The sequence below is a fragment of the Ursus maritimus genome, unplaced genomic scaffold (assembly GCF_017311325.1).
Source record: "Ursus maritimus isolate PB19 unplaced genomic scaffold, ASM1731132v1 scaffold_3, whole genome shotgun sequence".
NCBI classification, from domain to species: Eukaryota; Metazoa; Chordata; class Mammalia; order Carnivora; family Ursidae; genus Ursus; species Ursus maritimus.
Genome location: NW_024425563.1, coordinates 79,067,172 through 79,092,259, shown reverse-complemented (window position 1 = coordinate 79,092,259; position 25,088 = coordinate 79,067,172). Strand labels below are relative to the sequence as shown.

At 32.8% G+C, this 25,088-nt stretch overlaps 1 protein-coding gene across 3 annotated transcripts in view; it reads right to left on the bottom strand.

The window, feature by feature from the left end:
• Positions 1-25,088, bottom strand: part of HGF (hepatocyte growth factor) — an 80,095-nt gene that overhangs the window by 17,072 nt on the left and 37,935 nt on the right. For all 3 annotated transcript variants that reach the window (XM_040644317.1, XM_008686185.2, XM_008686184.2), the window contains 4 exons: positions 19,880-20,054; positions 17,220-17,347; positions 8,901-9,003; positions 5,354-5,487 (listed from right to left, as the gene is read on the bottom strand). In XM_040644317.1, coding sequence (XP_040500251.1) covers positions 5,354-5,487; positions 8,901-9,003; positions 17,220-17,347; positions 19,880-20,054 — 540 coding nt within the window. The remainder of the gene's footprint in view (positions 1-5,353; positions 5,488-8,900; positions 9,004-17,219; positions 17,348-19,879; positions 20,055-25,088) is intronic.

Below are 25,088 nucleotides of genomic sequence, written 5' to 3'. Positions count from 1 at the left end.
CAAATGTCCATGAATTGGATAACTCCCTAAAATTTGTGACATTTTATTTGAAGATAAAATGCAATAGTATGCTTTTAGTAATACGAATCACTCTTACTAGGCCGTAATGAAGGTACATGCCTACTGGTATTGGATAATGTGAGGAAAACCCTATTTGATGACTGTGGAGACTCCCAGGTGTGTGGTTTGATGAGTGTGTTGGTAGCTTGGACTGAACTGCTGACCTCAAGGAGCCGTATCATTTTACCAAAATGCCTGACATGGCAATGAACAATCCATTGAATAGTTTAATGCTTATTATACTTTGCTCAGATCATTCATACAGATAATTTGGGCACTTAGTATTTTTTCTGAAAATAATTTTTTTTAAAGATTTTATTTATTTATTTGACAGAGATAGAGACAGCCAGCGAGAGAGGGAACACAAGCAGGGGGAGTGGGAGAGGAAGAAGCAGGCTCACAGTGGAGGAGCCTGATGTGGGGCTCGATCCCACAACGCCAGGATCACGCCCTGAGCCGAAGGCAGACGCTTAACCGCTGTGCCACCCAGGCGCCCCAATTATTTTTATTTTTTAATATGGGTTGAGAATAACTGAAACATCACATGTTTCAGAAAACTCTTCAAGAATTCTAGAAGATAGAAATCAATGTCACTAATGGAAAAAGAGGGATAACAAAATATAATTATGCTTTGTTAGAATATTTCAAATATTGCTTTTTCCACACTGTAATAAAAAAAGTATGGAAAAAAGAGGACTGGGAACTGCAAGTTAACTCTAACTAAAACCTCATAGCTCACTACTTTTTCATAACCTCCCCACTGGGGTTTAATAGCTGCAAAGAGAAAAGCTTGGAAGATGCTAGGATTTGAAAATATTTATGCAGTAATGAATGAGGCATAGGACATTTCCTGGAGTTTAATGTCTAACTGTTCAGAATTGATGGCATAGAGTTTAGTCAGGCACTGTTTAGACCAGCTGGTTATTAATCCCTGGAAATGCCCTGAGCTCAAATAAACCGACAACAAAACAATAATGGCACATGCATTCCTTTGTAATACATGCAAATTTGATTGTTACTTATGGAGAATCTCATGAGAATTAATATATGCTAAAGGGTTTTTATTTATGTTCATTTTCCAGATCTAGATATTTTAAATGAATAGGGTAAAGGCAAACATATAAATTTCATTATTTCCCTTTCCCTTTAGCTTAGCCTGGGGGAGGGTTTTGTCTTAGAGTCAGCTGAGGTCAGTGTTTTAGCTCATAGTACAAATTAGGATTGAGGCCAACTATGGTCATTAAAACATCAACAATATTGGTTTTTCCACTCAAATCAATTCCTTGAAAATTCTAAAATTAAAAACTAGATATTTATTCCTTCCGGTATTGTGATAAAAAAGACTAGGCCTCTCTATCCTTAATTGTATATCAAGTTTTCTATTTCTAAGCATCAAGTTAATAAGTTGACAAATAGTTCATTATTGTAATTTACTGCAGTATTTAAATTTAAAAAAAATTATAGAGATTGTGTATTTGGGACTTTGATCATTTATAGTTATTCTATATTTATATATTTTTCCTTTAAACCAATATTTCTCACACTTTAGAATAAGCTGAAATATCACTTAAAATCAGATTTCTAGAGATTCTGAGTTGGTGGCTAGGTTATGAGTTTTTAAAAAGCATTCTAGGTTCTTCTATTGCACACTTTGAGCCAAACTTTGAGAAAATGCGCTCTAGGACTTTGCCATTTTACCATCAAATACTATCCTTACTTCTTTTTGCTCTACCACAGTACTAAAATCTGAAATTTATATATCATCTATATATACTTATCATATATATATTTATCATATATATATATATGATACAAATTTTCAGTATTGATTCAACTTAAATTTGAAGGGAAACATGTCAATAATAAAAGTTATGCCTATGGAAGAATAGGTAAATGTTTGTGTGTATGTGGGTGTTTATATGGCCTCAGAACCAAATATGAGTTCTTACTATAAAAAACTTTCTTTAATGTATTCTTAAAGTTTCAACCAAATTCAAAACCTTATGGACATCACATATTTCTCCAGGCAGATATCTATGTTTCCATTTTCATTATATATTTTAATATGAATATATATATATTTGTTAAATTATTGTATTTACATAAATGTCTCTACACTGAGAACTAACCAAAGGTAAAAAAAATATTGTTTACATTGCTGAATACCTAGCATGTTACAATATAGGGCTTTACACACAATAGCAACTCAATTTAAAATTATTAATAAATAAATAAATAATACAAACTGAGATGGAAGTTAAGTTGTCCAAGGCACTTACAGTGAGAGAACTGAATCCTTAACCTGGAAGTTGGAATTGAAGCTCTTAACCACTACATCCTAAGTATTTAATACTGAAGATTTTTCTAAGATCTACAAAGTGTGTATGTGTATAGATTAATATGTAGGCATTTCTGTAATTTTATTTTTACCTATCTGATAATCTTTAAAATATATGCTAAGTAATACTCTGTAAGCATATTTTTAAAAGAAAAACTTTTGTATGTTTTGTAATACAAATGTACAGTGTGAAAATGATTTATACAGTCTCTACAGTTAAATAAGAACTCAGATCTTCTAAAGATAAATTTTATTAGCCTTTCACCAGCAGGAAAATGTAAATAAATCCTGACTACAAATATTAGTTAGAAAAATGACAGTGTAAAAATACTTATTGAAATTAATGTTCAGAATATATTGAAATAAAAATGAGTTATCTGCAGTAGCATTTAATCAAATACTAGCAACACTCTGCAGTCTTCCAATAGCACATTACTAACTTTAGTTTTAAAATGTTAGTTGAAAATATGTTTTGAAAGCATTTAATTAGAGTCCTTTGTCAGGTTTATAAACCAAATCACAGTTCCCCGAGATTCTACAGGAGCATTTTACTCTTAGCTGTGTATGTGCACTAGAACTATCTTAGAAGCCTGACTTTTTTCTTCTTCCTAGACCATTGGATATTTATTAGCCTCCATTATTCTTAATCATAAAGACTTCACAAAAAGGTACCATCAAGTAAAGCTAATTTTTATAAAAAAATAATCCTTTAATCATTAAAAAGATATATGTCCCAGAGAGGTAGGTTTCTTTGCTTTGTAGTGTTAAACCTCGAAAGACATCTTCTAAAGAACATTTTCAGGCCCTATGCAAACTCTAATATGAGAAAAATAGAAAATTAGGAACACACGAATTACTTTGAAAGGCTATGATTACAGCTAATGAAATAAATATAATAATATGATATTTCTTTGCTAATCTATAGGTATTTATTTACCATTATAGATAATATACTTCTTAAAACTAGGTTGGGACGTTCCAGATCTTAATTATAGCCATACTAGATGAAAATCATATTTAAGAAGTTTGCCTTTTGGGGCGCCTGGGTGGCACAGCGGTTAAGCGTCTGCCTTCGGCTCAGGGCGTGATCCCGGAGTTATGGGATCGAGCCCCACATCAGGCTCCTCTGCTATGAGCCTGCTTCTTCCTCTCCCACTCCCCCCGCTTGTGTTCCCTCTCTCGCTGGCTGTCTCTATCTCTGTCAATAAATAAATAAAATCTTTAATAAAAAAAAAAAAGAAGTTTGCCTTTTTATGCTAAAATTTTGTGAAACATGACTAGTGTTTCCACTTAAGGCAAAAAATTATCTCTTTAATTATGTATTTGTATTTCATGTTTTAAAGTAAACGTAATTTCTTCAATCTAATCTTTTTAAAATGGGTGCTTTTGTTCCTATTTTCAAGGTAGTTGCTACTAGCTTTTCTCAAATGGAAAACATTCTTTTTTGATTTTATTGAGTTTTTAAAATTTTAATCCAGTAGAGTTTTTAAAATTTTAATCCCAGTATAGTTAACATACAGTGTTATATTAGTTTCAGGTGGTGTACAATATAGTGACTCAGTGGTTGTATACATTACTCAGTGCTCATAATGATAAGTGTATTCTCTAATCCCCATCACCTATTTCACTCATCCTCCCCACCAACCAAGAGAAATATTCTTAAAATAGGACTCTTACTGAACTTATACAAATATGTCCTTTTTAGACAGGAGACAGTTTAACATAGTGTTTAAAGATGTTTGTTAAAAACACAGATCCTATGAGGTATGTAGTCTAGTAAAATGGTCTTTTGCTACTGACACAGCTTTATATTAAGCCTTTTTTCACTCAATAGCATATGGAGGATATACTTCCATCTCAATATATATTATTCAGTGGTACTCAGTGGGGATGACTTTGTTCCCCAGGGGAATTTTGGCAATGTCTAAAGATAGTTTTTGGTTCTCATGACTAGGGGGAGGGGTGATTTTATTGACATCTAGTGGGTAGAGGCCAGGGATACCACCAAACATTTTATAGTGCGCAGGACAGCTTCCTACACCAAAGATTTATGCAGTAGAAAATGTCAATAATGCCATAGTTGAAAAATCCTGAGACATTTCCCCAAACTGATTTTCAGACAAGCTTTCCAATTCACAAAGTAATACAGTATTGAAAGACTCTGACTACCCAGACATTCGCTAATATTGAGCATTAACAATTATTTTCTTATTTCCCAACCTGATTGGTGAAAATGTTCTTATACTTCTACAATTTCATTTTTTCTTACTATGAAGTTTTAATGTATTGTTTGTTTATTAATTATACTTACTGTTGAAGATTTATTTTCTTCATTTTTCTCCTAAATTATCTCATTTTTTTCTTATTAATATATAGGAGCTCTTTTATATGAGGTATATCAGACATATATATTTTACATATATCTTTTACTTTACACACTGATACTCTTTTAACAAAATCAGCTTTAAAAGAAACCATCTTTGACTCAGAGATGTTGATGGAATACTCTAGGCTTTTTAGTCTTTGGCTAGTACACTGAGAAGAAAGTGAAAGCAACACCATCTCAGGTCTGTCCATGAGCCCGTTACTGGGCGGGGACTTTGTTAGAGCTCTGCTATATTCACAGCCTGAACAGTTAGTATTGGGAAGGGGGTCTTTTCTGGTGCAGTCATATTACAATGGTGGCCATTTCTTACTTCTGGATTTCAAAGGAGGGTCTTCTGAGGAAGAAAATCTTCTTTAAAAGGCCAGCAAAGTGTCTCCTTGTCTATAGGAGAGATGGAGAAAGGTTGTGTGTGTGTGTGTGTGTGTGTGTGTGTGTGTGTGTGTGTGTTCCTGTCTGGAATGCATCCCCACCAGCCTCCTATATTTCCACCTCTGATTGAGATATCAATTTAAAGGAGATTCAGTGTATTTAAAATATTTCACCTGAAGAACTTCATTAAAAGTACTTACAACGAGAAATAGGACAATAATCCCATGGAATGAGAGGATTTCCTGTGTAACACCAGGGACCATGGGCATCATCATCAGGATTCCGGCAGTAATTCTTATTCAGCTTACTAGCATCTGGTTCCCAGAAGATATGCCTGCATAAACAACAAACTCTAAACATCTCAAGATGCTTATTGCATCTAACAGAAACAAACTGTCACAAGGAGATAAAATCCTAGCATGTAACTTTCATCGTGGATGCAATACAAGCTTCTATTTGGTGTGAATTTTGGTTATTTTGTTTTAGACTTATTTTGTTGTTGTTTGCAGTTTGTTCTCTACTTGGGATTATGGAATAGGGCTACATAATTAGCACAGGTAAAATGATGAAAAATTTGTGATTTTGCTTCTATTTTATAATTACAGTGGTGAGGTGACAACCAACACCTCTATGCATAGAAATGGGGTAGAAACACTGCCAGAAAAAGAGCAGATGACAAAGAAGATCAAGGGTATAAAATACATAGAAAATGCAAGCTGTTGCAAAAGTATTCTTCATGTTTCAGAAACAAAAAGCATCACTACCAACATCATTATGACAAAGGACAGAAAGATACACTGAAAAACTAATCGTGTGCTAATGAAATAATTAAAATCTAAACTTTCAGTGATTATATAGTTACAATATATGAGTTTTCAACAGATAACTGAGTAACACTTTCTCATTTTATATCTTAACTAAGTTTATTACAAAAGAAAAACAAAAATACTCTTATTTTATTAGACCATGCCCAATCATAAAGCATCAGTATTTATATTTATTTTGATAAGATTAATAAAGCCAAATTCCAAATGGCCATCCTGACCAAGTCATGAAAACTATATAAATAACTGAGTTTATTTTGTATTATTAATTACTATCACGCTTGAATGTAATTAATGGATCATTTAAAAACTGGAAAGAGCTTGGCCAGGTAAAGTTGGACTGTCTTTCCAAACTCAGGTTCATTTTCTAAATCAATAAAAACAGCAAACACAAATAGTACTTACTGTGTGCCAGATTCTATTTTATATGATGTACACATATAACCTTAGACCAACCTAATGAGACTGGCTTTAAGATTATGCTATTTTGTATTTGATGAAATAGAAATCCACAGAAAACAATTTTTTTGAGGTCACATGGCTTATAAGCTGTAGAGCAGAGGTTTGAACAAATGGCTTTTTCCAGAGTTAATGTTCAAAACCACCATTCTGTACTATGTCCTTACCCAATTGTAGTTTATTCTTAAACCAAAATGGTACCATGAAACAACCATTCATCAATTTACTGCAAATTGTTTTCAAATGACATTTTCTTTTTTTTTTTTTTTAAGATTTTTATTCATTTATTTGACAGAGAGAGACAGTGAGAGAGGGAACACAAGCAAGGGGAGCGTGAGAGGGAGAAGCAGGCTTCCCACCGATCAGGGAGCCTGATGTGGGGCTTGATCCCAGGACCCTGGGATCATGACCTGAGCTGAAGGCAGACGCTTAATGGCTGAGCCACTCAGGTGCCCCTCAAATGACTTTTAACTATTTCCGAATGTCCAACCCAAACTCAGTGAATTAGGAGTTAAAGTATGAGTTCCCTAAATAAATATGTCATATATTTCCAGTGGTATGTTGGTAATGTTTAAAAGGGCACTCTGAGATGTGTAGGAAGTCTTTATTTGTTGTCCTTGCTAATTTCTGAGGTATAAATTCTTCTGCCATAAAAATACCAGGTTTTCAATATCCAAATCTTCAGTGATTTCCGATGGCAGAATTGGTATAGTTGTCTCTCACAAGCCCATAAGAACTGGATCCACCAAACAGCAGTGTTGAAATTAGCATTTAATCTTAATCATGCTAAATTTCACTTAAAATTCTGTAATGATCTTTTTCATGACTTTTTATAATATGGTATTGACATTTGCTGTTGGCTGGCATTCCAGAGTGTGAGATCCATGAGGTTAGAATTCTGCTTATCTTTGAAATCCTAGAGCTACAGTGTCCAATACAGTAGCTACTAGCCACACGTGGCTACTGAAGAATTGGTATGTGGCTAGCCCAAATAGAGAGGTGCTCCAATTGTAAATATATACCAGATCTTGAAGCTTTACTATGAAAAAATGTAAAAGATCTCATTAACAATTTTTTATACTGAATACATATTGAAATGAAAAGGCTTTAGATATATTGGATTAATAAGGAATATTATTTAAAATAGTCTTGCTGTTTATTTTTACTTCTTTAAATGTGGCTATTAGAAAACAAAAGCACACATGCAACTTACATATGTGAAATGCATATTTAAGTTGGAGACCACTGCTTTAGAACTGTCACTATTTGTTTGTGAAGTAAATTAATAGAAACCATATCATCCACTAGTGAGTACATTTTGGAAGGGAATAAAATTAAAGTAGGACTAGAGGCAAAATAACTCAACCTCTTGGAGCCATTAAATTCTTATTCACACATATAGAAATATCTTCCACATAGGATTGTAATGGCAAGATAATAACTTATGGAAAGCAACCATGGCATAAGTACTTGATCAAATGATGCTAACCTTTTCTCCTTCTATTCTTCTCATATGCTATTCTGGGATTTTGGTAAAAATCAGTTTTATGTCATAAGTATGTCTCAGACTTCTTTAGTAATTTCAAACACACTAGCGCTATTGCTAGGGTCAAGTGGCAGATAGTGGCAGACATACTTTTCTGTGAATATGTCCAATGTCAAAATCTCTAATTCTCTGAAATATATAGTTTTTTTCAATTACATATTATACATTCTTTTAGTTGTAGAAAAGTTTAATGTGTCAGAATAAAGCTATACCAGGAAACCTGTTTCTGTTTTTAATATTTAAGTGGATATTTAAGGTATATATGTCCGTGAAAATGGTCACTTACTGATTTTTCATGAACTGATGTTAACAATTAATAATTATGAGAACACAATCATATAATGTACTATTTGAAACACTAGATTTGCCACTTAATTATGAAATGTCTTATCAAGTCATACAGTTGTTTACTCAATATGACCATATCATCCTTGAAGGTGAAGCCAAAACTTATGCCCATTTTTTATTAATGTCTCTCATGGGCACCTATCACAGAACAGAACACATAGTAAATATTCAATAAAAGTGTGTTAGATTGAATTGCTTATTTAAAAGTTTGGGGGCGCCTGGGTGGCTCAGTCGGTTAAGCAGCTGATTCTCGATTTCGGCTCAGGTCATGATCTCCAGGTCGGGCAACCAGTGGGGAGTCTGCTTTAGGGTTCTCTCTTTTCCTCTACCCCTCCCCCCTTGCTTGTGCACACTCTCTCTCTCTCTCATAAATAAATAAATCTTCAAAAAGAAAAAAATTTGTTACATGAAAGGGCATACATTAAATAGAGTTGCACAGAATAACAAATCTAATGTTTTTTATTAGCTTATTATGATATATAATAGAAAGAAATAACAATGTGCATATCTGAATATACTATCCGCTGTTATCACTACATATTATGTACTGAAAGAAAGATATTTACACACCTGTGTAAGTCTTCCATGTTCTTCTCCCACATTGAACATGTTAGTCCAGATCGAGTTTTGGATAAATTGCCCATATAATTTTTGCCATTCCCACGATAACAATCTAAACATAAAATAAATGAAAGAGGACTAATGAACACAAGGAAGTATAGAACAAAAACATTTTTTTTACAAGCATGCAAATTCATGAAAGTCAATGTAAAAGTTGAAAACACTCTGTACAAATCAAAGATACTCAAATATTTCAGATTAAAGTATCTTCATTTTCAGTGAAATTTCTTCTTCCTTAAAATAAGGGTTTATGCATCTCATTATAAATTTTTAAAAAATCAAAAAAAAAATTAAATGAGTGACCCTTAGGGATACCAAAGAAATGAGAATTTTTAGAATGACATATATATATATATATATTTCCCAACATTTTCTTTGGAAAAATTTTGCTCCACAGAAAAGTCACAAGAATGATATAATGAACACTCATATACTTGTCACAGTTGTTGTGTTTCGTCTTTCTTGAGATTAACATTCTGAGTCACCCAAGCCAGCTGTTTTCAAATGCTTTTTAATTCCATTTTGTCTGATTATTTTCTCATGATTAAAATCAAGTTAAGGACAGGATTATGGCATAGATGATATTTTGTCCTTTTCAGAGCATTTTAACTTGTGAGATATGATGTCAGTTTGTTCCATTATTGGTGGTGAGTCTGATAACTTGGTTAAGTGATGTAAAGGAAAATTGTTGGGGTCTCTGAGATTGAGTAAGTATCTTATTTCCAAACAAATTTTCATAAAATCTCTGAGGCATACTTTGATTACCGTTCACAAATTAGTCATTACTAGGCTGGTTTTAAAGTAGTTGTTCTTCAATTTCCTATTTATTTATTATCATTTTTCTGTAAATAGGAGTTTTCCTTTCTTCCCTTTCTTCCTTCCTTGTAAGTATTCTGTTACTACCACGGGTGCTGCTGCCACTGCCGCCACCGCTGCTACTACTATTAGTAATACTAGTGCCTGTAGTACAAGTGGGACTATACACAGAGACTCATGTCCTCTTTTTACTCAGCATGATATATAATCTATTCCTGTTGCTCATTCTGATACTCAAAATTATTCCAAACTTAGCTGATGGAAACTACTTCAAACTGGTTTCTGTGCCTTTTACTGTGTCCCACGTGGTTTTATTTTTCCCTTTTTTTAATGAGTAATTTGTGTCTTATTAAACATTGATTAAAGTGTCCATACTCCTAATTTTAAAATATCATAAAAAAGAAGTCAAGTTCTTCCAAACATGTGAGTTGCAGTTCTACATTTGAAAAGAAACACTATTCCGTATTTTAAAATAATAACACATATTTAAAAAGTGACTATTAAAACATTCCTGATTTTTATATGACTGAGAACTGTAGATTTGGCTGTAAAATGTTATCTACAAATATACATCAAGATTATTTCTGTTTTAAACTTGGTAAACTGGGTGCCTGGGTGGCTCTGTGAGTTAAGCATCTGCCTTCAGCTCAAGTCATGATCCCAGGGTCCTGGGATTGATCCCCATGTCAGGAACCCTGCTCAGTGCGGAGTCTGCTTCTCCCTCTGCCCCTCCCACTGCTCATGCTTGCTCTCTCTCTCTCTCAAATAAATAAACAAGATTTTTAAAAAAAATAAAAAAATAAACTTGGTAAACCATAGTCTATCATCATTGGCTTTGTAATCATAATAAATAGGTACAAGTCCTAATAAAAATTTTAAATAAATAATTTAATAATTTGTTCAAGAATCAGTTAACATAGTGAAAAAGTAATATAATAAGTATATTCAATAGTCATGTTTTCAAATCCATGGATCACATTTCGTAATAGTACTATGAGGAATTTGGGCTTAAATATAAAAACTCAAATAGGATAGGATTTGATACAGATAACATAGCAGTCATTCCAGCACACAATAAAATTGCTTTCAGAAAGCATAAACTTGTAAAATCCAATGCTTGTACATAAGCAAAATATACCAATGAAAACATTTTCCTCTGACAGTGGTTGTTTTTTTTTTTTTTTTTTTTTTTTTTTTTTTTTTTTTTTTTTTTTTTTGTACTAGGAATATTTAAATCTTTACCTGTTAGGTAGTAAATTCTTTAGATAGACTCTTAGTTAAGAAAGTAATTGTGCAATGCAGTACTACTGCATTACTGCTTTCTTTTTATACATTTTATACATTTTTGGGTTTTTTGCATATATGTTTTCTATATTGGAGGAAGAGATCCTCCTCACCACCACTACCCTTTTATTTGAATAAAGGCTATAACATATTTTTTTTCCTTCTTAGTAAACTTTTTATTTTAGAATAGATTTACTTTATAGGAAACTTGTAAGTTGGTACAGAGTTCACATACCACACAGTTTTCCCTACTTTTAATATCTTAGATTAGTATGATAGCTTTTTCATAACTGTTGAGCCATACTGATGCATTATTAACTGAAGACCATATTTTGGTCTTCATGGTTTCAGAAATATCTTTAGTTGTTAACCTAATATCCTTTTTTGTATTCTAGGATTCCACATGATACCACATTATATTTAGTTGTCAAATTTGCTAAGGCTCTTCTAAATGTAACAGTTTTTAGACTTGCTTATTTGATGACCTTGTCAGTATTGAGGAAAATTGGTCAAGTATTTTTTGAGCATTTTTTTAAGGATGTATTTATTTAAGGAGGGAGGGGAGAGGGAGAGAGAGAATCTCAAACTGACTCCCCCAAAGAGCACAGAGCCTGACACAGTGCTCGATCCCACTATCCCATGACCATAAGATCACGACCTGAGCCGAAATCAAGAGTGGGATGTTTAGCCAACTGAGCCACCCAGGCACCCTGGTCAAGTTTTTTGTTTTGTTTTGTTTTGTTTTTTAGTGTCCATCAGTTGGGTTTGATGTTTTCTGCATGATTAGATATGGGTTATAGGTTTTTGAGAGGAAGACATGAGGTTTTTTTTAGCACTTCTTAACTTGCTGGTGAAAGATATTCCAGCCTCACCTTGTTCTTTGCTTGTCTCAGGCCTCCTGGAATCACCGATTTCTCCAAGGGGCCTTTGTTTATTTTAGTGATGAAAAATAAGCAGCAGATATGAAATAAGTGCCAAGGGTGCTCTTGTTTTAGAAATCTCAACATATTTTGTTCATTACTTAAGTTTTTTCGTCCTTTACTTTTTAGTTTCAGAATTTTTATATACTAAAAATATTTTCTCTTTGTCTGTAATATGCATTTCAACACTTATTTCCAAATTTGTCATTTGTCTTTTATTTAACTATGGGTTTGGGGGCACCTGGGTGTCTCAATTGTATAAGCATCTGACTCTTGATTTTGGTTAAGGTCATGATCTCAGAGTTGTGAGATGAAGCCCCGTGTTGGGCTTTGCACTCGATATGGAGCCTGCTTAAGATTCTCTGTCTCTGTCTCCCTCTGCTCCTCCCCCCGACCTCCCACCCTGCTCCTGCTCTCCCTCTCTCTAAAAAAAAGTAATAATAATAATTAAATTAAATTAAAATAAATGAACTAATGAATGTGTGTGTGTGTGTGTGTGTGTGTGTATATATATATATAGTATGTGTATATATATAGTATGAATATATATATATAGTATGGGTGTGCATGAGTGTTTGCCTCTGTAAGTTTTTAATGTAGTTCATCATTTTTTTTCCTTTACTGCCTCTAGATTTTGAGTGTTAATTAAAAAGCTTTTCACTGTATCTAAGTTAAGAAGGGATTCTTCCAAGTTTACTTCAGTATTTATATGGTTTCCTTTTTTACATTCAGATCTCTTATACATTTGGAGTTTATTTTCAGGTATGGTAAAAGGCATGGACTTAATTTTATCATTTATAATTTATCCATTATTATATTTTAAAAGTTCATTTTTCATCCAGTGATACATAGTGCCACATTTTTAATATAATAAATCTCTGTAAGGAGTCTGTTTCTGCCCTCTGTGTTTTTTCTAGTTGTCAATTTATTCATTGCACTAGAACTAAAGTCTTAATTTAGTTAACAAATAGTATACTTATGTGTTCCATAGTATAGTTATGTGTTTATTTTTCCAAGAGAACTACAGAATCAGTTTGTTTGGTATCAGAAAAAGATTTATGGATCTATTTATTAATATCACATTACATTTTAAATTAACTTAGGTAGGGGTGCCTGGGTGGCTCAGTCCATTAAGTGTCCAACTCTTGATTTTGGCTCAGGTTATGATCTCAGAATCTGAGATCGAGCTCCAGGTCAAGTTCCATGCTGAGCGTGGAGCCTGCTTAAGATTTTCTCTCTCCCTATGCCACTGCCCTTCCCCTGCTAGCGCTCTCTCTCTAAATTAATTAATTAATTAAAAATTAGCTTAGGTAGAATTGATGTATTAATGATGTTGAGTTCTCATATCAAGAACAAGCGATGTTTTGCCATGTTAAAGTACACTTTTGTGGCTTTCAGTGGTGATTTTAAAATTTTATTACTTTGATTTTGCACATTTCTTTCTAAATTTATTCCTGTTTCCGTTTTGTGCTCTTATAGATATAGCTTTCTCCTTAATTAAATCTTCAAACTCATATATGAATGCTACCTTAGTGAGTTTTTTTATTACTTTAATTCGGTTTTCAAAGTATATTACTATTACATCATTTGCATAAATAAAAATCTTTTGCTTTTTTACCCAATCAATATGCTTTCTTATTTATATGGGATATCTTCAATACAGTGTTAAAGAGGAATATGTTGACTATGTTAACTTATATTTTGAATGTATATTGTAAACATAGTATTCATTCTTATTTTCTTTTTTAACTTCCTATGAATGTCTGTAATGTTTCCCCATCAAGTAATATGGATAAATGCTTTTGTGCATGTGGGCATGTCTATGTGTCTATATGTGTATATGTTAAAATATGAATGTACATTTTAAGAAAGTCTCTGTCTTTCTGTTTATATATAGATATAGATAGATATAGATATATGGAAATGTGTGTACAGTGTGTGTATTCCAGAAATTCTTATTTGGGTACTTTTATGAGAAAGGAGTGAATTTTGTAACAGGAATTTCAAAATTTGTTGACATTTATCATATGATTGTTTTTCTCAGATCTAAGATGAATTATGTTAATGGGTTTCTAAAACTTTTGAATCATTTTTGTTCTTAGACTAAATTCCATTCAATCATTATGTATTATTTTTTAAGTTCCTTTATTGGACTGTTCACTCAAATTTCATTTAAAATTTTTATATTCACAAATGAGATAAGTTTACTGTTTTTTTTTTTCTGTGTTACCTTCATTTTGTTTAGGTATTAATATTATAATTTCATCACTACTGATGAAAGTTTTACTATATTTGTTAAGCTACATAGTAATTTATGTAGCATTGAGATTAACTGGTCTGTGAACGCATCTAGGCACAGTATATTTTTGATAGAACAGTTTTCATTAATAAATTTCCATATTTCTTCTGTAAGAATAGGTCTAATTCTTCGACTAATTGAATTGACCAGGGTCGATTTGAATTTTGAATTTGAATTTTCCTAGTAAATTATTCATTTTGTTTTTATTTTCAAAGTTGATGACATGAGGTTCTATAAAATAGTCTTTTATGTCTTCTAATTTTCCTGTTTCAATGGTTATTTCCCCCTTGGTAATTATTATTTTATATTTTTGTCCTTTCTTTTTTTTCTTGAATGAACTAGCTGGTGATTATCTATTTTGTTAATTTTTTTCAAAGAACCATCACTTTGCTTTATTCATTAATTCTAGTATTATTAGTTCTAGACCTTACCAATGTCTACTTTATTTTGGTTGTTTTCCTTTTTATACTACTTTTGGTTTACTTTTTTTTTTTTTTTTTTTAAAGATTTTATTTATTTATTTGACAGAGATAGAGACAGCTAGTGAGAGAGGGAACACAAGCAGGGGGAGTGGGAGAGGAAGAAGCAGGCTCCCAGCGGAGGAGCCTGATGTGGGGCTCGATCCCAGAACGCCGGGATCACGCCCTGAGCCGAAGGCAGACGCTTAACGACTGAGCCACCCAGGCGCCCCTACTTTTGGTTTACTTTTTGCCCCAACTCTAAGTTTGAAATTTCATTCACTTTCTTCATTATTTATGATATTAATATAACCATTTAAAGCTATAAATTGCATCCCATTTACCGCTTTAAGTGTATATTATATAGTTTAATAAGTTGTGTTTTAAAAGCATTTTTAAAGAAAGTCTGTAATTTCAGTTTTCATTTGTAATAGTTATTTAATATCAATTAGAAGAACATTCATATATATGCTAATTCAGATGCTGCAAGATTTAAGCAAAACATTTCTAATACATCAATCACATGTGTTTATATGTTATCTGGAGAAGGATAAGAGCAATATCCTTTCACGTGTGTGTATGTGCATGTGTGCATACATATCACATATTTAACAATGCATATCATTAGCTTGGCAGTATCACACAATGGCATAATCATTAAAACATCACAGCTTTATGTTGGATTATTACAGTGTCTCTTAAGTGGATTTCTTCATTTTTAAGTTGCCCGCCAGAACCTAGCACATTGTTACATGTATCAGGTATAATATATTGTTAAAAATAACGTAATATATTGTTAAAAGTAATGGAGAGGTCATTTTAAAGAAGCTTATATTCAATCCCAGCTGAGCTAATTTGAGAATTTAGGCAAGTTATCTGAATTTCATAAAACTGATTTCTTCATCTATTAATTTCTAGATTTATTAGATAAGCAATATCATCAGTTTAACCTGTACAATCTAAAATTCTCATATTCTATTACCTAATTCTTTGGTAAGTGATATATATGTACATAAAAGCATCTTAATATACACAAGAAACTTATTAAACAATTGTTCTCATTTGCCTCTATCTCAAATTATCAGTGCATGTTTAAATGAACAAGACAGGGACAAAGAAGATCCAGCTGGTACTAAACCTCCTTTAAACATTGTTTTCAATTTTATTTCCAACTGACCTTTAAAATCTGCCAAAGAACAGTGAAATTGACTGAAAAGGGATTCAACCCCTCTTCCCTCTACAACTTTTAACAGTTGCTCTGAAAAATGGCACTGCAGAAAAAGTTAAAGGATGGAAGAAGTATGTATAGAACAATAAATCCATGAAATGGAGCTTTAAATTTGGCTTGGGCTTTTTAGGATGATTTAGGACTGACCATGACCATCATAATTAAATTTATGGGAAAGAATATGATCATTTAAAAATCATAACCCTCAATTCATTATATACTAATAAAGGCCTAGATTCCAACATCATCATTAATCTTTGACAAATGATTTCTTTTTTAAACCTATTTCAATCCCACTTTCTCTACTGCTGCTCCCTGAAACAATGATCTTCAATGGCATCTATGTTTCCAAGTACAATCGTGATTTATCCCAAACCCCACTGCTACACATCATCTCCACTGCTGACCCCAGGTCCACATCACTCTCCTCTCTTTCCTGAATTACTGAAACAGCTGCACAATGAATTCTCCTGTTTGGGAGAAGTTGTCAGAAGTTCAGAAGTTCTGGCTGTTTTCCATAATGCACCAGAGTCATCCTGTTAAAACTTAAACCAGACAGATCATCTAATTTGTCTTTTTGGGACCCCACAACAGAGTCCCTTCTCTTTCAGAATAAAAGTGTAAATCCTTCCAATTCCTACAAGGCATATGTGATTTTAGCCCAACTCTTCTCTAACCGCATCCCCTGAGATTCTTCCCCTTGCTCTGTACCGGCCACAGTGGTGTGCGCGCTCTTTCCTTTACCTTCCTATCTCATGCCATTTGCACTTGCGGTTTCCTCTATCTCAAATACTCTTTACAGATATATGCACATGGCACATGATGCTTTTTCCAGGTCCTCCTTAAGTGTTCCCTTGGTATGTCAGATCTTCCCATACCATTAAAATATGAAATAAAAAACCCCTCTCCTCTAACCCTGGACATTTTTCTCTCTGGCACTTACCACAAATTAACTTATTCCCACTTCCATTTTGCTTCTTTTATTCCTGTTTTCTGTTTGCTGGAGTTTCTGGAGTTCCACGGAGTCAGAGAATTTTATTTTGTTTCTTAGTATATTCCCAGTATCTAAAATGGTGCCTGGAGCTAGTGTATGCTCAAATAAATAAGCAAGTGTTGAGCAAATGAATGGATAAAAGAAATGCAACTTCAGACTTGGTGATTTTGTTTGTGAACCGGCAAAACCAGTGCAACAAGAAGTAGGTCCCTCTTGAGGCATTTCCCCTGAATTTAATCGTGCCCACCCTGCAAAATGTCAGCTATTACCTTGTCCACTTGACACATCACATTTTGGAATTTGGGAGCAGTAGCCAACTCGGATGTTTGGATCAGTGGTAAAACACCAGGGTGACTCAGCCCCATCTGGATTTCGGCAATAATTTTCTCTTAGGTCCCTATTGAGAATAAGCATGTTAATGTAAATTGCCTAAGTTCTTAGAAATGGTAAGTTAGTGCTATTACATTTCTAGAATCCCAGAATGCATGCATGTTTATAAATAGAGTTCTAAGTTTCAGATTTAGGATAGTTATAACAATTTAGAATTCAGTATACACAACTGACATTGCCCATATTACTGAAATAAAGGCTGTCAGTTGTCAGTATTCTTTTCATTCCACAGGCCTGGAGTTCCCCACAAACACTACTGCTTCATAAAAGGGAAAAAATAGTACCACTTCATTTTTCTCACTCATTCTCAATACTTGGACTCTCAACTATTACAATTTTTAAAAACTGGCCTATTATTTATTATGTTTTCATGGCCCATATATAATGTAGATGCAACATGTATCTCTCTTTGCTGAAGAAAGGCTATTATGAATACCTGTTAACTATTCTCATTTAAAATGGAAGTTCTACCTATTCAAATATTTGATACAAAAAAACATGATAGCTATTTCTTCCTTGAATTCTGTACTTTTTTGACTTAATTTGCTGCATAGATTTCTTTCCCTTACAAAGTACTTCTTTATTGATTTACAAAAGTTTTTTGAAATCTTTATAAATATTTCTGTAAAATTAAGGCCTTTATAATACAGAAAACCTAACTGTAGAAGAAATTGTCAATGTAGTACATGTACACCTTTATTTTAGCAGTGATTTAATTAACATTGAAAGTTCTCAACAAGGAAAAAATTTGTACTAATATTCTCTATATGTAAAATAATTTTACCTTAATATAAGGTTCACATTAAATAAACTGTGGACTTCATGATTTACTCTTCTGAAAAATGTTCTCTAATTTGAAGCAAGCATGGGTTTTCTCGTCACAGACCCCTGGCTAGTAATTTAACAAAATTAATATTCAACCCATTGGAAACTGCATTATTTATATCACTTAGGTTCAATTATAGAAGTACTACAATTTTATTAATACCCAAGCTCACCATTAGAAATGGAGAAGTTTTTTAAGGAAGAAACTTGGATTTATCTATAAAATCAACAAGTTAGTAGGTTATCTAGTCAAAATAGGTCTTGACACAAGTTGTGTTAGGATGAGAACAGTGATTGCCAATAGTTAGAACCATTGGACAGCAAGTGTTCGTAGTTACAACCCATATTAAGGTTGTTAGCCTTCTTATAAAATGGTAAAATTATTAAGATAAAGAAAATCTTCTATTTCTTTCAATTTGCACTTATATTTTAAAAATTCATGGTGGTATAAAATATGTGCATTGAGTTTTACATCAAGTTTACACAAATTCAATTGCTTAGTTAAATTCTTTTGAATATTTGTACATACACAATTTCTTATTTGAGTATCATTACCAGTCATTAGAAATTAACAAAACTTGTGAATGTCTCCTCTGTTTATTTTAACTAATCTTTTCTCATGTTCTTTGCTTTCTCTACTTTGGTATTTATTTCTGAGGTATGAAACACATGGGTCAGGAACAGAGAGAATTGCTATGAAGAAAATGAGGGAAGCAAACCCACAATGATGAGTAAAAATTTGTCATTATAAAATAATGAAAAAATAATAATATGAATATATACTATCTAAGCAAATTCATTGAATTAGCTAAAACAAACAAACAAAAACACCTATAAAATATCTCCTCTGTCTGGTGGATGGGCCAACTAGCGCTCATAATTCTCCATCTTGAAATGTTAAGCTCTCTTATTAAAAGCCAATTACATAAAGCCAATATATGTTATTTATAGGTGCTATTTCAGCAAAGCCACTATAAATGGCACGTGTGTTATAAATTTCAAAAGCAATCACTTTATGTTCCTCATAACAAGGTGGACAATTTAAAAACACATGGCATTGTGGCTGTTCTGTGTAGCAAAAGTCAGGTGGTGAAAAAAAACAGCCATGGAGAAGGTACATAATATAATTGATATTCAAGGGCAGTTTCTTTGGCTTGATTCATCTAAACCATTGTTTTACTTTCCCACTCTTGAAAGGAAATCTAGAAACAACAGAAAACATATTTAAAATTTTAAAAATAATATTGTTTGAAGGCCAAAAATGAATCAGTTTATATTGTTGATTGAAATCAATGTATGTCTCTTCTTGTGAAAGAAAAAAAAATGTAATTTCCCTTAAAATGAATGTGAAATTTTAAGAAGGCACTAATTTGAAACTTGCCTGGCTATCATTACTGTTAATGATTTATTAAATGCACCTGCAAAATCAAAGCTGTGATCAAAAACCTAGGGATGTGTTTCCCAAAATATGGTACATCAAGCATCTGATTCAAAATCACCTAGAGTGTTCATTAAAATGCATAGTTGAGGTCCAGATCTCAGACCTAAGGAATCAAAATATCTGGGTGGATGAATCTGCCTTTTAACTTCTGATTGTCCTTAGGCACACTAATGTTTAAGAATGTTAAGAATTACTAACACAGAAATTAGTAGAGTAACCATTCCATCTCATTTCCTGAAGAGTCTGAATTTTTTATATGCCTATTATACTCACTTGCACTTGAAATTTTCAGGAGTTATGTCATGCTGGTGAGGATACTGGGAATCCCAACGCTGACATGGAATTCCATTCCAAATAGTATTGATGGTGCCCCGGTAACCTTCTCCTTGACCATGAATGCATTCAGTTGTTTCCATAGGGACATTTGTGTCATTCATAGTACTGTGAGCTATTGGTAAAAAGAAATATTAAACTTAAGTAAAATCTTTTAATCTGTCATCTACCCCTTAGTTTTAATTTGCACATGTATTACTAGGGTTTTCTGTCACATAGGTTTTTATAAAAATTGAGTAGAATAAAAAATTCAAGTTATCATTATTGCTATCTCACTCAACCTAAAGGAATGAGTTAACATGGTGGACTCAACTGTAGGATTTCTCTGCTTATGAAATAGAATATTCTATCTTGGCTTTATTTAGACTAGTTTGAAAGAGCATCATATAATAGCACTTAAATTTCCTGGATCTGTTTACTCATTCATTAATATTAGATATAACATATTTCTATTTATTAATATTTTTTAAACTTTTTTAAATCAGTTTTCTTACCTTAGAAATTGAAAAACATCTATAAGTAATATAGTGACCATGTAGGGAGGTTAAAAACCACTATATTGGGGCACCTGGGTTAAACATCTTTCTTTGGCTCAGGTCACCATCTCAGGGTCCTGGGATGGAGCCCCATGCAGGCTCCCTGCTCAGTGGGAAGTCTGTTTCTCCCTCTACTAATTTATTTATTTAAAAAAATAAATAAAAAATAAAAAGCACTATGTTGTAAGTTTGGCCATAAAAAAAATAAGAAAGGGAAAAATTAGTCTAGAGAAGTTATTTTTTTTTAAATCAATTTATCATGATTATGATCTCCATTCCAATTTTCTTCTCATTCAAACACTAAATGGTATATTTTTGAAAAATTCTTTAAAGGTGTTTTACTTCCATGTATCACTATAACTAATATATGCTTAATAGACACTGTTTCTTTTTTTGTTTTTAAGATTTTTAATTTATTTATTTGAAAGAGAGAGAGCACAGTGGGAGGGGCAGAGGAAGAAGCAGTCCCCGCCCCCCCGAGCAAGGAGCCTGATGTGGGACTCGATTCGAGGACCCAGGGATCATAACCTGAGTGGAAGGCAGACACTTAACTGACTGAGACAGCCAGGTATCCCTAGACAGTATTTCTGAAATGACTATACAATTAATCCTAAAATTAGTTTGTTTAAATACATATAAAAGTCAGTAATCGTATTAACCATGGTTTTCCTCCAGTATGATAAATATATTCTAAGCTGTATGTTAATTTTGTAATCATTAGCATTAAAAGAAATTAGTTGTTCCTAGGCAGATTTATTTCATTTCTTTTTCCTAGTCCAAATACAGTTCTTACCACATTTCATGCAGATCATAAAAATCTCCTTAACAAAGTAAAAAAAAGTACAAACTTAAAATTTTACTACAACTTGGATTTTTTCTTTTGTCTTTAATATTTTTTCAAACAAAATGTAACTGAAAACTTTCTAGAGCAACTAAAATTCAAATAAAATGTATTTCTTTCTGGAACACCTGGGTGGCTCAGTCGGTTAAGCATCCAGCTCTTGATTTCGGCTCAGGTCATGATTTCAGAGTCATGGGATTGAGCCCCACATGGGACTCCCTGTGCAGCAGGGAGTCTGCTTGAGATTTTCTCTCTCCCTCTCCCTCTGCCCCACCCTCCGCTCACATGTGTGCACGCACACTCTGTCTCTCTCTCTCTCAAATAGGTAAGTCTTTAAAATGAATGAATGAATGAATAAACAAGTAAATAAACAAATAAATTTCTTACAAATAATTACTCTTTATGGGGCTTAATGTTTTATTTCACTGAGTTCCATGCAAAATAAGTAGAACCTAAGTTTGGAGTTATTCTATGAAACTCAGAGAAAAAGGAGGAAGATTAATTAATGACCATGTCAACCACTGGAATATGTTGTATAAACAGATTTCCATAAATTGTCCTTAAAATAACTTTTCTTCAGTTCCTTTTAAAATATGTTTTTATTTCTTATGTATCTACTGCAGGGAATGAAAATTTGGCTCAGAAATACCTTAAATTAAAAGGAACTTCAAATGGAGATAAGCAAAATGTCCAGAGATTAACCCACAAAGTAGTCATTGAGAGTTGATTTCTGAGAATTAATATATACTGATATTGGTTACATACATCAATTCAGGAAGAACAAAATTCATTGGCTTGGAAGAAATGACTTGTATAGAAAAAGTTAGTGCTAGTTAATCAAGTCATTTATGATTTTAATATTAAAGTTTTTAGATTAGGGGCACCTGGGTGGCTCATTTGGTTAACCCTCTGCCTTTGGCTCAGGTCATGATCCCAGGGTCCTGAGATAGAGCCCAACATTGGGCTCCCTGCTCAGCGGGGAGCCTGCTCTCCCTCTCCCTCTGCACCCCCCTTGCTCATGCTCTCTCTTTCTCTCTCTCAAATAAATAAATAAATACAATCTTTAGAAAAAATAAAATAAAGTTTTTAGATGAAATAGAAAATAAGATGGATTTTCTAGGTCCTCAGGAACTATATTTTATCAAAACAAATGCCACCAAGCTACTACATTTCTGTTGATTTAATTGTTAAATGATTTGAGGATATTGGGTGTATGTGGGGGGGGGCATCTTTAAAAGGTGATAACTTTAAAACAGTTAAGAAGTCAAGCTTGTACTGACATATTTCATATCTAGTTACAAAACTATGATGTAAAAAAGACAAAAACAAGTGTCTCCAGGAACTTATCAATTCATTACCTCAACATTTTAAGAAGAAAAGCGTTTTTTGTTTGTTTGTTTGGTTGGTTTTTTGTTTTTAGAGAAGCAGGGACCCCAAAATGGGACTCAATCCCAAGACCCTGGGATCAGGACCCGAGCCAAAAGCAGACATTTAACCGACTGAGCCACCCAAGCACCCCAGAAGAAAAGTATTTATTCCCCCACTTCTTGGGCACAAGTTCCTGGGAAGCAAACTGAGTTAGATTTAGAACCCAGATGAGGGGAGGAAGGTCAGAGTTAGGGCAGCCAGAGCAAAGGTACTTCAATTAATCTTCTTAGGGACTTCATTGTCTGTCTTGGGTACTTCGACTGTCTTACTTTCCTATGTATTTGTGTGTGGTTTTATTTGTTTATTACTGAACTATTTTTCTCAAGTATTACTGTGACATTGTGAACATGTAATTGCAAAACTCAGTCTTGATGAGTTTCAAGGTCAATCGGGGCAGCCTTTGGCTAGATATACATCCATTACCTCTAAGAACATAATAGCAAGAGACTGCACCCATCAGAGATTAACATGCTCTGCTGCTTGGACACTATAATATCAATATAAGAATATAAGATTAAAAATCAGATTATCATTTCTAGCATGTGTTATTAGACAAAAGTAATTGGATTTTCAAGTAAATTTTTCATAAATACCTTTATTAAAGCGACGTTTTGTAGAAATAACCCATGACAATTAAAATTTGAAACACAGAGCCTTAAACTGAAAACAATTTAATTTACTTTTTTTAATAAAAGAGAGATAATTAAACAAATATTATCATAATTCATGAAGACATCAGTACCTATTAAATTCAGTGAGTAACCACGTGTTCATCAGAAAATTTTAAGAGGAATCATAAAATTTTAAGGCTAGTAGAAAATGAAAATTTTCCTAATTTGAGGGAAAAGTTTTCAAATTTTAGGAGTATCTGTGAAAAGAAATATCTGTGTTACAAAATCCTAAGTAAAAAAAACAGAACAGAACAAAAAAACCCACTTGAATAAAAATATTGAGAAAAATATTTCACTGTTGATTCATCCACTAAAATTCCAGTGTCAAGTTCGGAGACCTAATTGTTGGTACTAACTTTGCACCTCAACTGCAGAGATTCCCAACAAGATTTAATAAAACATTTTTTCACTGTTAAAAGTAGCAGTCATAAAATCCTCCTTTGAACAATTTTGTTGAACAATTTTTTTCTAAACTTTCATTAGTATAATTTAAAATCTTTGATATAAATTTAAGGAATCATTAAATATTCACTTAAAGATGGTGTAAATTAAAATGAGTAAATAAAAAACATAAGTTTGGATTTGTTTTAAATAATTTGGATTATTTAACAGATTCTAATCTTTTGATGGGAACTCAAACTTCTGATATTACAAAAATTACACAATGCAAAGAATTACTGCACATTATTAAAAATAGAGCACAGTACAAAATAAATATAACTTTTCATTAGACCTTGCTATAGACCGAATACTTATGTCTCCCCCAAATTCATATGTGGAAATCCTGATCACAAATGTGATGGTATTAGAATGTGGGGCTTTTGGTGGATGATTAGATTATAAGGGCAGATCTTTCATGAACGGGATCAGTGCCTGTATAAAAAAGACACCACAGAGCTCCTTCACCCCTTCCAGCGCATGAGGTATCTTCTGGCACCTTGATCTTTGATTTCCCAGCCCCCAGAACTGTCAGAAGTAAATGTCTATTGTTTAGAAGCCAGCCAGGCTATGGTATTCTGTTACAGCAGCCTAAGACAGGCCTCAACAAAATATTAAATTAAAAAAAAAAAAAAACTATTCTTTTTTTATCTTTTATTTTAAATAAAAATCCATAATTTTGAAATACATAACCTCAAACAGCTTGATGGTTTTATTTATTCTTATGTTTTAATTCAGTGGAAATATTCCTTATGATTTTAACTATGAACTAGCTGTATTGAGATAATATTTTTCATTAACTAAAAGGTGCCCTCTGAACTCAGTGTGTCTGTATTTTTCCCATTTGACATTCAGCTGCTAGAAGTGACCTCATAAACAAAAACTACATGATTTCTGGTGGCAATGTATAGAATAAAATGAAACCTCATGCATATTATTCGAATACATATTATCTGATGAGGACCATGTGAATGATTTCTCATAGACCATTTACCTATGGTAAAAATGTTTCATCTTTGTTGCCTACATACATAGTTCCTACTCAAACAAGATGAGTAATCCTTTAATTGCAATAAAATAGACTCCTTCATCTGTCCTACTGTATAAATAGCAAAACTTCGTGCAAAAACAAAACAAATGTTTCATGCCAATTGATTTGGGAAAACTATTAAATTTGGGGAAAGCTATCCCTTTGGACTTAAAACTTTAATATGGGACCTGAATAAGGGAAGATT